This window comes from Idiotropiscis lumnitzeri, chromosome 11 (assembly GCF_059441095.1).
Source record: "Idiotropiscis lumnitzeri isolate Australia: NSW breed Sydney's pygmy pipehorse chromosome 11, RoL_Ilum_1.0, whole genome shotgun sequence".
In the NCBI taxonomy this organism is placed as follows: domain Eukaryota; kingdom Metazoa; phylum Chordata; class Actinopteri; order Syngnathiformes; family Syngnathidae; genus Idiotropiscis; species Idiotropiscis lumnitzeri.
Window position 1 is genome coordinate 12877080 of NC_142401.1, and position 13648 is coordinate 12890727.

The 13648-nt window shown below is 38.6% G+C and overlaps 1 protein-coding gene across 2 annotated transcripts; it reads left to right on the top strand.

Moving 5' to 3' along the window:
* Positions 1–1867: 1867 nt before the first annotated feature.
* Positions 1868–13595, top strand: fkbp5 (FKBP prolyl isomerase 5). 2 transcript variants are annotated; one of them, XM_088308229.1, is made up of 11 exons: positions 1868–2029; positions 6794–6924; positions 7034–7178; positions 7891–8033; positions 8933–9050; positions 9148–9304; positions 9511–9601; positions 9698–9781; positions 9846–10031; positions 10125–10364; positions 11312–13595. In XM_088308229.1, the coding sequence occupies exons 2-11, from the start codon at positions 6820–6822 to the stop codon at positions 11411–11413; spliced, it is 1371 nt and encodes a 456-aa protein (XP_088164355.1). In that variant the 5' UTR covers positions 1868–2029; positions 6794–6819; the 3' UTR covers positions 11414–13595. The 2 variants fall into 2 exon arrangements, with proteins under 2 accessions (XP_088164355.1, XP_088164354.1); XM_088308228.1 differs by lacking the exon at positions 1868–2029 and adding an exon at positions 2066–2447.
* Positions 13596–13648: the final 53 nt, after the last annotated feature.

The following is a 13648-nucleotide window of genomic DNA, read 5'->3' on the forward strand; positions in this document are numbered from 1 at the left end:
TTGTAATTATTTAGCAACATAGGAAACACAAATATCAATATGTAACTCTTAAATGTATTTCAAATCTCTGTATGTGTTTACATTTTTAAATGATCACTTCTTGAATAGTCGGAAATCACAATGTCCCATCACTATTGCAATTGCAAAATCAGCCCACAAGGGATTTTGTTGTTGTGTTTTTATTAGTCAAAGCCAAATCGCTTCTTCCCAATCAAAACACTTTTTTGTTTATTAGTCATGGAGTGAAACTCATATTTGCCAGTAGTCTCAAAGGCAACATTAAGTCTGTGGTCTCGGCAGATGGCCACCCGACAATGAGTCGGGGGTCTCTGTTGAAGTTTTTCAAGTCTGGGGAGTTTTGCGTTTATACTGTGGCTACAGTACTTGGTAAAGAGTTGTTAAAGTTCTAGTTATGAAAACGTTTTTTTTTTTTGCTAATGTGCTATCTTGTTCTGAAGTGTGAAATGTCTGTCACTTATTTTTAAAATTCTTTCATATAGGAGAAAGTAACTTTTGAATAACTGTCCACAGTAGTGACTATTGTCCTGGAAAGAGCGAGAACAGGATTTCTCCGCCTTTTTTTAGTTCCAGGAACCCCTTACATAGGATATATTTTTTCAAGGGGCAAGCATTCAAATTCCTAAATACAAAAGGAAAAAATTCGCAAGGAGCATGGAATGGAATAGACGCTTACACTAGACTAATACCGTGGAAAATTAACAACCAGAACTGGAATAAGAGCTCCTAATGTCGCTCACTAGGCCACTGTCTTTAAAGAAACATGTCAAAATACAACAGTGAGTGAGCGTGTGTTGGGGAGATTAATGTTTAAGCAAATTGAGTTATGAGCATCGTCACAGAATCAATGAAACTCTGAAGTCAAGGTAGCACTGAGCACCACGCTCACATCAGAGCTCTGAATTGGCCTAAAGCTAAGATAGGCAGAAGGAGCCGGTCTAGTATGTTTGTTTTATTGCACATAAAACTCAAGGCCCTGGGAGGGTGAGCCTGAGCGCAACATGTTTTTTTTTTCCCACCAAAGTAATTCAAGTATGTCTTCTTCATATTTCTTGCTAAATTGATTTGTTCTTTTCATTGTCTAAAATCTGCACGTAAATTGCAACCTTTCTTCACTTTTTACAGATATCACCAGGATCAAATTTGATCAATAAAATTTGAACATAAATGACTTGGATTGTGTTTATAATATAAAATGAAATGCTGGTGCAATTGTGAAAGCAATTTGTAATTTGGTAATTTATACATTTGAGGGAATTCCTAATAATCCTATGATATGGCCAGTATATAAATATATATATATATATATATATATATTAAAAGTGGGAGTGCTAACAAAAAAGCTTGCATTATTTAAATGTTTTTTTTTAATCATGAAGACAATTTGTGGTATGTAAGCAAGAAACATGAAGCAAATGCACATAATATGCCTTTGCGGGCCACATAAAATAGTGGGACCTAGCCCCCGGGCCATGAGTTTGACACCTGTTAGCTATAGAAAAAAAAGAGGGCAGATTCAGAATCAGTGCAACAAAAACGACTAGAATAGTTCACTTGTATATCTGATAAAAAAAAGAATAAAAATATGTTAGTGTTATTTTGCCTTTCATCAAATCCCAGCTGAGGTTCAGCAAACCGCAGTTTGAGAACCACTGCTCTCGAACAAAAGCAACTATTTTATTTCATTATTTATTTTTACTTGGATTATTTTCCTTCCAAATATAACAAGCCATTGAAAAGAGAAAACCAAACTACTTAACTTTCGACTAACAAACGCTGGTAAGCAGCGCTTCAACGACCACCCTATCGTAGACCCAATCAAGTCCAGGTGGCCCCCCACCCCCGGCTCTTCCTCCTCGGGTTGCCGAGAGCTTCACTTGCCGCCATGGTGTCAGTTTGTCTCGAGTGTACTTGCATGGCGCTGTTGACGATCCGAGCTGTCAGCTGACCGGGGGTGGGAGGAGAACAGCCTGTTCCCGGCAGACCAAGTTCGGCAAAGAACGGGTTACAGGTCAGTGTGTCTATTTGGAACACAGTGTTCTCATCAGCAGCGGCGGCGGTGCAGCCACAGTACAGCCGGAACATTGTGTTACTTTGTGGCTCCTTTCCAAGACCTGCCCTTAATTTCATACGAAACGCCCTCCCGCCGCTCGACTCTCTTTCTTTCTCTACTCGCTCCCTCCTCTCTGCGTATTTTCAGCCTCTGTACACCCCCCGTCTCATTTGGACGTGTGCACTCCATGTGGTCCCTCGTTTTTTTTTTTTTTAGCCGAACACGGGTCGCAAATATTACGGTGCGAGAAACGTCGGTACATCTCGTACCCAGGACGTGACGTGCGTCGCGCCGGAATCATTGAAAAAGAAACCGGCGCTCTTTACTCCACTTTCACCTGGTGGATATTTATTTTTAACAAGAAGCACCAGGAAATGTGAGTGTTATTTATTTTGCTCCCTTGTGACTTAATTGGAGTGTTTGTTAAGGTTTTAAGTGATTCGGTTGCTCTCTGTTTATTGACTGTTTGAGACCATTTTTATGCACCCTGAATGAAGAATTAAACCGTTATGAGGACGAAAACGAGGTTTCTGGGATGTATGTGATGCTGCTGATTTGTTGAATGAGAAGTTGCATGTATGAGGATGTGTGGGAGCATTTGGGGTTGCAAGTGTAGCCCACTGTGCTGTGGGAAAAGGGGGGGTATGTGATTCTCTTCTGAGTCAGTGTTTTAAATGATCCAATCATTGTTTTTAAATAATTTTTTAAACCAGTATTATGAACCAGTGCACCATCTAATGTTAAGTAAGAAGGGCTGAGAAATGAACATGTATTTAAATTGAGGTGACATTCTGCGTTGCAGGAAAAGTCTGACTCATTTGTGAAATTATCAAAACGTTCCTGATGTACTTCAAAGAAAAACATAAAAAAAAACAAGGGGAAGAAGAACAAAGAGACACGTATCATAAGCAAATCATGTACTTTATGTCCAGATACACATTTGGAAATAAAATCTTTTCGGTTTCAAATGTCTTTTTCCATATAGACTTCTTGTCAGTTCATAAAAATCCTATGAATGTGTCATATATTTTTTGGTTGTATGATACATTTTCAATTATTTTTTTTCAAGAAATAGAAAAAAAATAACCCTATGGGTGTAATGTGTTGTCTTGCACCAAGTTTTAAGGTTATTGCTCTTATTATCATTGGAATAATTCATCATCAACAGAATAATTATCCCCCCCCCCGAATTCTACATTGCTGTGAGTCAAATGTTCTCGCATTCCTGTGTGTGTGTTTTTTTTTTGGGGGGGGGGGGGGGGGGGGGGTTAGGAATAATCCGCACACCACTCGATGTCCTTGTTTGTTTTCACCGTAGTTTGATACGTCGCAAAATAATTGGTTCCTTTCAATTTGATCAATAATTTCGGAGATGCAATATCTTGGAAGATGACTCAAATGAAACAGGTTTCATATGCTGGGGGGGGGGGGTGTCTGAGATTACTGAACACCATCAGGCTTCACCGGTGGGGAACTGTGAATAGAAGGAACATTGTGTTCAGACTCACACACACACACGCACACACCACACATACACACACACACACACATACGCGTACAGTACATATCATTTGAGGGCACATTGACTTGTATTTATTTAATGGGGCCTTATCTCACCTTTAAACATCAAAATTGTTCTCTATATAATGTACAAACGGACGCATGTAAAAGGAGTGTCTGGAGTTTTGACATTTCCAAACCACAGACAAGACATTGCCATCATCTGAGGTTTCATCCGTTGACAGTTCCATTTTGTTTCTCTCGAGAGGAAAAATAAAATAAATAAATAAATAAACAACTGAATTAAATGAAGAGAAAGGGTACGCACTCTGGAGACATTTGAACAAAGGAGTCCAGACATGGTTAAGTAGTTCAACGGTAAAGCTAAATTGGAGGAAATTGAATTTAATTCAGATGTTTGATCACGTTGTCAGCATTCTGGGCATTTTCAAACTCCTGCCAGCAAACAGGAGCACACGCCATCTCCATCTTGTTTCCTCTAGAGGCTATTTTGTTCCCTCCCTTGGTTGAGCTCATTTTACTGAAGCACACAATGTTCTTACAGGCTCCCCTGACAAACTAAGTAGTTGTGAACATATTTTACTACTTGGTCTTGTCTAACCCTGAATGTGAGGACAACCATTTGGTTTCCTTGCTTTTTGAAGCTAGTCCAGTGCGACCCCAAAAGAATGAACACACGCTTTCCAATTGGAAAGAAGTCTGAAATTGAATACTGTGCGAAAACTTTCCCCTTATTAACTAACTTAACCTTAATCAAAATAAAATTTCTCATGTGTGAAGAAGTGGAGAGAGAATGGCTTGCTGAGCAGTCAATTTCATACGTAATCCCTTTTTAACATTAACAAGTGTCAAAAGTGAATTGCTTATGAAACGTAAATATGTACTTCCCCATTTGGTGACAGATCTGCCGAGCGAGGATCACCGTTCATGCTCACTTTGCAGTGTACATTCCGTTCTACGTCTTTTATTCCTGACGTTGACTTTCGCCGCGTTGCACATGCTGCACACGTGCGACTGAGCAACCTTGACTGACATCGCTATAAGTTACATTTTTTTGTATGGATTTCATCTCATCACACCTGACCTCTGCCGTCATCGGTACACAAGCAAAAAAGACCAAGAAAACGCAAAAGGCACTTGTGGGGCTGAAGTCTTGACATCATGCACGAAGGCTTTGTGACATTCTTGATGTTCTGTCGCATTTCTATTAATATTATTAGGACCACAACTTCCCAGCCTTTGAGTCAAGGCATACATTTGACATAATCTGAATTTACTCACAATTTATAATTCAGTCTGGGCTTGTGTAGTTGAACATGAAGCAGATATACTTACAGGAATTGGAGAAATAGCCTTGAAGAGTATGTTTTTCTATGCATATGGGCGACTCAGGGAGTGGAATTCAGTCCCGTGCACGTGGTTACTTCTAAAAGTTGATCTACAATTTGCACAGCTTTATGAATCCGGCAAAAAGAATGCGCATGCATATTTCTTTGAAAGTATGCACATTTTTAGCTCCGACTTTGTTCACACACAGCATTCACGTGCGCCTTGTGTACACACATACACACAGTTTGTGATTGTGAAGTAACTGCAAATTGTGCTAAGCTTCCAACCAGTTCCAAATTTCATGATCCATCAGAAATGTATTCCATTGTGCTTTATGCTTATCGATGCGTTTTATCAACACCGGCGCATTTTTCACATATTTTGCTGACTGTTTAGCATTATTGTCAACGAACGAATGTGTTGACACACCTCTGGGAAGTTTCAGGTCACAAAGCACAAGCGTTTTTTTTTTTTTTAATGGCAATTTAGGTAGAGACTTGACATGATTCTAAATAAAGGGCGCAGAAATGTAATCATTCGATTTCAAACCTGTATTAATGCTTTCAAACTTTCAACATATCTATCTGAGACCAGGAGGATTGGTGTGTAACGATAAAAATAGAAAAAAAAATTGACACACACACACAAAGAAAAAACAAATTGAATGGAAAAATAAATAATAAACTCAAATAGACCTAGAAAAAGAGGGAGAATATCACCGCCTATATGTGAAAGTGCGTTTTACGACGTGATTTAAAAGATGCAACCTATTTTGTGCATCTCTGCTCCTGAGGCAGGTCATTCCAAAGTCAGGACGCTCAAACACCTTTAATGTTGAACCTGGACTTTGGAACAACCACAAAGGCCTACTCAGAAGGCCCTCAAGATGAGGATCTGAGGCTGTGGGATGGCTTATATGGGCTTAAAAGTTCAGTTTTATACAAGCTTGAAGTCAGGCTCATCGTGCTTTAAAAGTAAAATCTTAAAATCGATTCTAAAACAGACTTGAAGCCAATAAAGTGATGCTATAATTGGGGTGATATGGTGTCGCCTTGATGTAGTGCGAAGTCTAGCAGCTGCTGCATTCTGAACCAGCTGAAGGCGGGAGTGTGATTTTTGACTAACAACGGAGAGGAGTGAGATGAAGTATTCTAAAAATGAAGGCGTGGCTCAATCGTTCATGGTCAGGTTTAAGAATGACTGATTTTATTTTGGCTATGGTACTAATCGTGGAAGAAACATGACTGGACAACTTTAATGATAAGCTGTGTGATGGAGGAATCTGCATTTGAAAAATGTGTTGGTGATATTGTCCGAAAAGGAACCCAGGCTGGATTTAATGGAGGGAGTAATTTTGATGAATTCAAATGTTGAGTTAGTTGGAAAGGATTTTGTGCCATCCAGCACGTTTTGTCAGAAAGGCATTCTTTTAGAGCAGTTGGTCTTCCATTTGTGATTATTTGGTCAAGCGGCACCATACAGATAACATAAAAATGGGCCTAAAGGTGAACCCTGCGGTGCACCACAGGCACAGGTAGAGGTGGATGAACAGCGTGGTTATTTATTTTTGTCATCATGCTGGTTGCATAAAAAAATAATATTAACATAATTATCGTATATATATATATATATATATATATATATATATATATATATATATATATATATATATATATATGTATATATATAAATATTTTTTTTCTGCTTAGCGTTTGCGTGTGTCTCTGAAAATATGCGGAAAAAAGCGGAAAAAAGTTTTGTATTTGGATTATGGCGAGCTGGTATGGATGAAACCTTTGAATGCAAAGCATGATAAATGTAATGAATTCATTAGATTTTGAACACATGTTTTTTATCTGAACTTTTCTCCAGCGTCACGGTGATGCCCAAAGGCAGATATGACAACTGATCAGGATCTTTCAATGGACGGTCCCTCGACAGCTGCTGTGTTTGCGGCAAAGGGCACTGATGTAACGCCTAAAAAAGACCAAGGAATAATCAAGGTTTTATTTATTTGTATTTTTAGCGTGAGATCGTCTTGAGGCTCTTTTCTGTCACATGGCAGAGGCTTTATCAACATGACTTTCTCTTATTTTGTCTTCCTTCTTGAAGGTTGTCAAGCGTCATGGGCATGACGGAGAGCGGCCAATGATTGGGGACAGAGTGACAATCCATTACACTGGTAGTCTCCTCACTGGGAAGAAGTTTGACTGTAGTCGAGATCGTAAGGAGTCCTTTTCCTTCAACGTTGGCAAGGGTAGGTGACTCACCCCTCTCTTTTTTTTTATTATTCCTCCAGTACAGTATGCAAATAGAACACTTGAGACAAATCTTTTTCTTGCTGTAAGGAGAACGTTGACTTATGCTGGCCTTCTGAGAATACATCTCGGTCGTTACCATGGTGACTAGGGATGGGCATAATGATTTACATTATTACGTAAGAATCCTGCCATGTACGTGCAATTTCTTGTCTTGAAGCGTCTGTAAAGGGTGTGCATCTCTCCAAGAAAAGACGATTAGATACCTCTCTCGATACAGATGGTGTGGTACGATTGCAGGACAATTCATTTTAAAGGGGAACGATTCGGTTCAATTTGAGAGGGTATGATGCAATGAATTTCTTGTTGTCATTTTACAATATGATTGAGCCAGTTGCCAGCAGAAGTGTGGCATTTCCTTTGAAAACGATTCTTTGACCATTCATAGACTTTGGTCTATGTTCGGTGAGCCATTTATTCTTACTGTTGCTTTAAACACAAAGCTGCACTCTACAGCTATCATAGTTTGTTAGTTTTTGTTTGTTCTAAAAAATTTTAATCCTAAGGGTTGGTCAGCTTTTTTTCTGTCTTGCTTTGCAAAAGTTCCTGTTCAGCGTTTTCTTTGGAATTATTCCTCTGTGGCGACTCGTGATGAATTAACTTTTTAAACTTGTCAATATTTTTGACTTATAACTTATTGCTTACAAACAGGACAAGTACTCAAAGCATGGGATATCGGTGTACTCTCGATGCAAAGAGGAGAGGTCTGCACATTGCTGTGTAAACCGGAGTACGCGTACGGCTCTGCTGGAAATCCAGACAAAATTCCTCCAAGCTCGTCAGTGCTTTTTGAGGTAGGTATGGAATAATAATATGTCAGCACTGATACAGTATTTGGGCAATTGAATAGAGTGTGGCAATCGTCCTCCAAATTGCTGAAAATAAAATAAACAGTCAACAAATGAATGGCTTCATCAGAAGCAGATTAACTTTTGAGAATGCTTCAGCCACAGCCCAGACCTGAATTCTCTTTGAACTCGGTTGGAATTTATAGTCGGACATGATTGTCGGACTTTATTAAGGAAGAGTCCTCAGATAGCATGAAGATGTGCCTTGATGATAATCAGCTGTTGGTCAAAAAGACTGAATGATATCATTCAATCAAAAGCTTTCTGGGCTTTCTTGAAATAATTTTATTATTATTATTATTATTATATACAATTATTACAAAATACATAGTTGTGAAATTCTATATCGTCAGAGAAAAGGTATATCCAGCTATGTCCTAGCAATAGTACTGTAAGCATGCCAATGCTAGCCACGATTGCTACATTGGTAGGATGACTTGTTTGTAATGGAGTAACTGTAACCCTAAATGTTATCATTTGAAGTTACATTTTTTTGTCCAATTGCTAAACAGATTGCTGATCACTCACGTATTTATTGTCTTGTGTTCAACAGGTTATACTGATAATTCTAAAAATGACCATTTTTTTTTTCACGGCAAACACTCCCCCTTTGATTACATTTTGGAAAATAAAGACGATGAATGTTGTTTTAACATTTTCAGGAAAATCTACCTATCACCAAATGTACTTTGCTGGCAACTCCCACATGTTTTTTTGTTCTATATTTTCGCCTCCCACACAAAACCTTCCCTTGCACACGGCTGTGTTTTTTGTTTTTGCACAAATTGCACCTCTCACACTAGCCTTTGCGTAACTCTGAAGGGTGTTTGTCTTTATTCAAACAGATAGAACTGCTCAAGTTCGAATTAGGAGAGACGCTCACAGATGATGGCGGCATCATACGAAGAATAAAGGTCAAAGGGGATAGCTACTTGAACCCCAACGATGGCTCAGTCGTAGACGGTAATCCCCTTCACGGATAGTTTTCGTTTTACGTTGGTGATTGTTTTGCTGATATCACAAAATACTACATGGAACCCTGTGTTGTGTCACCCTTCAGTTCATTTGGAGGGGAGCTGTGACGGTCGACTCTTTGACATCAGGGACGTTAGCTTTGTCGTCAGTGAGTCTGAAGATAAAGGCGTTCCTCTGGGAGTGGACCGTGCCATGGACAAGATGCAGAAAGGAGAATGCTGTATACTCTACTTAACGCAAAAGTAAGTTCATGTCAATATTCATGGCAGATTAATTACCTATTTCTTTCCAGAGTCAAATTGCTGCAATTAAAAACATGTATTGTGCTGGAAAATCTTTAGGGAGCATTCTTAACTGTCATTCAAAAATGTATTTAATTATATATAAGGAAGTGTCATTTTCTTTAGGCTTCTACATTTAACGTTATATGTTCCCGGCACCGTTGCAGGTATGGCTTTGGACGCAAAGGAAAACCAGAATTTAAAATTGGGGCAGACAAAGATATTGTATATGAGGTTACGCTCAAAGATTTTAAAAGGGTAAGCCTGAGCCAAGACATCTTTGACCACAGACAAACTGTAGGAAAGTAGGACAATTTCATGAATAGTGTATATGTCTGAATATGCTCCATGTAGGCGAAAGAACCCTGGGAAATGGATTTGCATGAAAAGCTGAGACTGGCCTTAGAAATCAAGCACAAAGGGAATCAGTATTATAAGGTAGAACATCCTCGCTTTTTCATTCAAATGAATTTGGAGTTCTAATTTCTAATTTCTAATTTAGGCAGGACACCACCAACATGCTGTCATCCAGTACCAGCGCATTGTTTCCTGGCTTGAGATGGAGTTCAGTAAAGGCTTAGAGCAGCAGAAGCGGATTAATGACTTTCTGTTGTCAGCCCACCTCAATTTAGCTTTGTGTTACCTGCGCATTCAAGATTTCTCTCTAGTCGTGGAGAACTGCAACAAGGTGTGCTGAGTTAAGACGGAATTTGAATTGATGGTCGCAGTTAGTTACACTTAACAAGTTACCCTGTGTGTTGTTTTTGTCGGTGTATCCAAGGTGATTGATCTTGACGAAAGCAATGAGAAGGCCTTGTATCGCCGTGGCGAGGCCCGTCTGCTTCGAAACGAGTTCAGCTTGGCCTTGGCGGATTTTCAACATGTGCTACAAGTCAATCCCGCAAATCGAGCTGCTCGCAGTCAAATCTCTAATTGCCAAAGTAAGATGAAGGAATATCACGAGTTGGACAAGAGGACTTACGCCAACATGTTCCAGAAATTTGCAGAACGTGACACCAAGGTCTGTAAATGTATTTTTTTTTTTTGTCAGTATAGTTGGAGTAACAATGTTATTTTTACACCCACACCAACAACACTTGCTCAGTCTAATGAGAGCCAATACAAGAGGTGCATGACAAATGTTCTGCCTTTGTGAAGATGATCATGCTCAGTTTTGATTGACACAGTTATTATTGTATCAGCAATTATGGCAGCAATGTCAGCAAACCACAAAATTGGAGACACCCTTGGCCACGGTTGGTTGCTCGTTGCTCTTTTCGTGATTATACTGGCCTCTAGTGTTCATCTTCTGAACTTCTGATGTTTGTGCTTAAAAATGAGAACATTTGTTTCAAGGAAATAATGTACAATTCCAACCCCACTTAATTTAAAACAGTTGCCAGGTGTTTTAATAACATGACTCTCAGACATTTTTTCAACAATAATCATATAACATAACAATATTTATTACAAGGATCAAGAAATATAGCATGTTTAGTGGCCGGCTTGAGTGACTCTATACTGCGCTCTCTATTTTGTTGAGCCAATGGGGACACGGACCAGGCAAGAAAAAAAACGCAACCATAAAAACATTTTAACCCGCCACAGCATGCACAACTTAATCAAATGATCTATGTGCCACTGAGTTCATGTAATGCGAATCCATCCAACAAAAGTCATTGCATCGTTGCTTACCTTGTCTTTGACGAGAAAGTTCTCTGACAAATTATAACTAAAATGTTACTGGGTGGATTCCATTCACACGTGATGGATGGGCAGACACTCCTGAGACCCAACTATTTTTAAATGGCAATCAAAAAGTTAGTTTTCTATAATATGGCCCCCTTAAAATGTTTAATTATTGATTCATTCCATAAATAAAGTCAAACACTGAGCAAAAGCACACATTTCATGAAAATATTTGTGTGAGATGAATAATCAGTGTGTTATCTGGTCTGATCGAAACAGGATGGGAGGACAAAGAGGAGGAGGGACGAGAGCGCGAGGAGCGGCATGAACGATGAACTGGGCATTAAACGGCGACGGAGTCAGGACCGCCTGCCATGCTAGTGACTTCTTCAGACAGAAAACTGAGGGGCACATTGCAGCCTCCAATTCAAACTACAATATTCCCATTCCAAAGCAGAGTAGACATTTCTATTTCATGGGAGAGCATAACTTCTGGAACACATCTGTTTTTCAAATTCAAACATTAGTTACCTTCATCTTACACAGCTCCTAAGATGAGATGAGATGTGCCTCGCCGGTGTATGTCCACATCTTCAAACATGGTTTTCCAGGGTCGGATTGCACACGTCACCATTGGCTGTTTTGGACTGAGACTTGAATCTAGCGTGTGATTTGTTCAATGGATAGCATCTCAAAATGACTGCAAAGATGACTTTAAACACAACACAACAATAGTCTTCTTTTCTTTTTTTTTGCAAAATTGATGTATTACTTGTGCCTCCTCAAAGCATCCAAAAATATCGTCCTGTTCCTAAATCAGTTAATGCTAAATAAGCACAGTATTGCATCTATAGTGAACAGTTTAATCCATTCACAAGATTACTCAATGTGGAAAATTGCAAAACATTTACAGTAAATACATTTTCATCTGAAATTTAGGAATTACTGTTCACACAAACATTTGCTATCTATATCATTATAAAGATGAAAACCTTATGCAAACTACTGAAAAAATGCTTGTGAATAATGTGTTAAGTAGAGTTCCTATTAAAAAAATATCAGTGTTGAGTTAAATAAATATTCCCTACCCAAATTGACTGAGGAAGGAACATGCAGCATAGGACTTGAATTTGCACCGTCTCTGCTTGGTCGAACTCCATTTAAGGTCCCTGAAGTACACAGTGTATTCCTTTAATACATCTCAATATATTCCCCTCGACCTCTGTCATTTCCTCAACATTTCTATTTAAAGTTTTCAACGTTGAAAAATCACAAAATCAAGGCAGGGTATGCTTCATTTAATGTATATATGAATTTAAGCATGAAATTAATGTTCTCCATTTAGGAGTTGAATGGAAACCAGTTCCATCTGATGACGTTGCACCGTCGGGACTGATGAGAGATCATGATATGACTTTGAAGCAACGACTACATTTGAAACTAGTGGCAGCTTCAACAAGCGAGCACTGAACTTAAATTTGAGTTTCTTGGCACATGTATAAGAAAAAGTGGAGTCCCTAAACATGTCCGCTGGCTCCACTGACGAGATCGTACGTGCACGCTGGCATGCGCCCAAGACTTAAACGAAGGCCTCATTTCTTTTCCTCCTGTTAAATATTAAACAGTGGTAAGATGAGCTCAGCTTTTGCTTCCTAAGAATATATTTGAAGTTTTATCATGTGAGACCTTCAGCATCATCAAATGGTTGTTGTCTTTAAAAACGGTATAAATATTGGCAAATCGGCATTCGAAATCCTCTAAAGTCTAATGTCCATTTGTAGTCACTGCATGCTGACTGATTGCACCTTTGACGTACAAAAAGAAAGGCAAAATTAAGTGTGGTCTTTTAAAGGAAACACGACAAATGTTAAGTGACGGTAACAAATTAATTTCGGATCTGAAATCAAAATGGGATCACTTGGTGTTAATCATCACGGAACAAGTGCTCCTTCTTGGATCTCTTTTTTTATGGTGCAAATGTTAATAGGAGACAGTGATGCACTTTGGTCAGACGATCTTTTGACTAAATGTCTGGGAAAAGTACCAGACAATAAAATCTTGAGAGATGTTTTATAAACATTGGTATGTTGATAATTAAAAACCTTTGCTCTCTTAAATCTGTTGCGTATCGCTGTGTGAGTGGTAATATTCATTTAATTCTAAATGTATTGCTATGGCTGTAATCATTTTGTACGGTGAATGTGAGCATGAAGTACTTTTCTTTTAAAAAGGCTCATTCGGACCTTGATTTCATGTCTTTTTACACCCCTCCCAAAAATATATATATAAATGATGTGACTAATAGGCAAAAATAAAAAAAAAATGAAATGCTCAAAAAGAAGCACTCTCCCAATTGGGTTTAGAACGTAAACTACGGGTTTTTCCTTCGCAATGTTTACATGTAAACATCACACTTGTGTTTCATGTTTGAACCTGGCATTAAGGCAAAAGATATACTTACAGGCAAAAATGATGTTATGTACCATTCATATGAGTGTTATATATATTTTTTATTTGTATTTTTTTGCACTTCAGAAAGAATAAATATTTGAATTCATGAAAATGTGTCTTACTAAATTGTACGACTTCTAAACTTTTACTGGTAACCCAAAAAAA

Bases quoted from the DNA above. Each gene is read 5' to 3' on its own strand.
- fkbp5 (XM_088308229.1), top strand. From the start codon at position 6,820: ATGACAACTGATCAGGATCTTTCAATGGACGGTCCCTCGACAGCTGCT. The intron at 9,051-9,147 runs GTAATCCCCTTC...GTCACCCTTCAG, and splicing joins CGATGGCTCAGTCGTAGACG to TTCATTTGGAGGGGAGCTGT. The intron at 9,305-9,510 runs GTAAGTTCATGT...GCACCGTTGCAG, and splicing joins ATACTCTACTTAACGCAAAA to GTATGGCTTTGGACGCAAAG.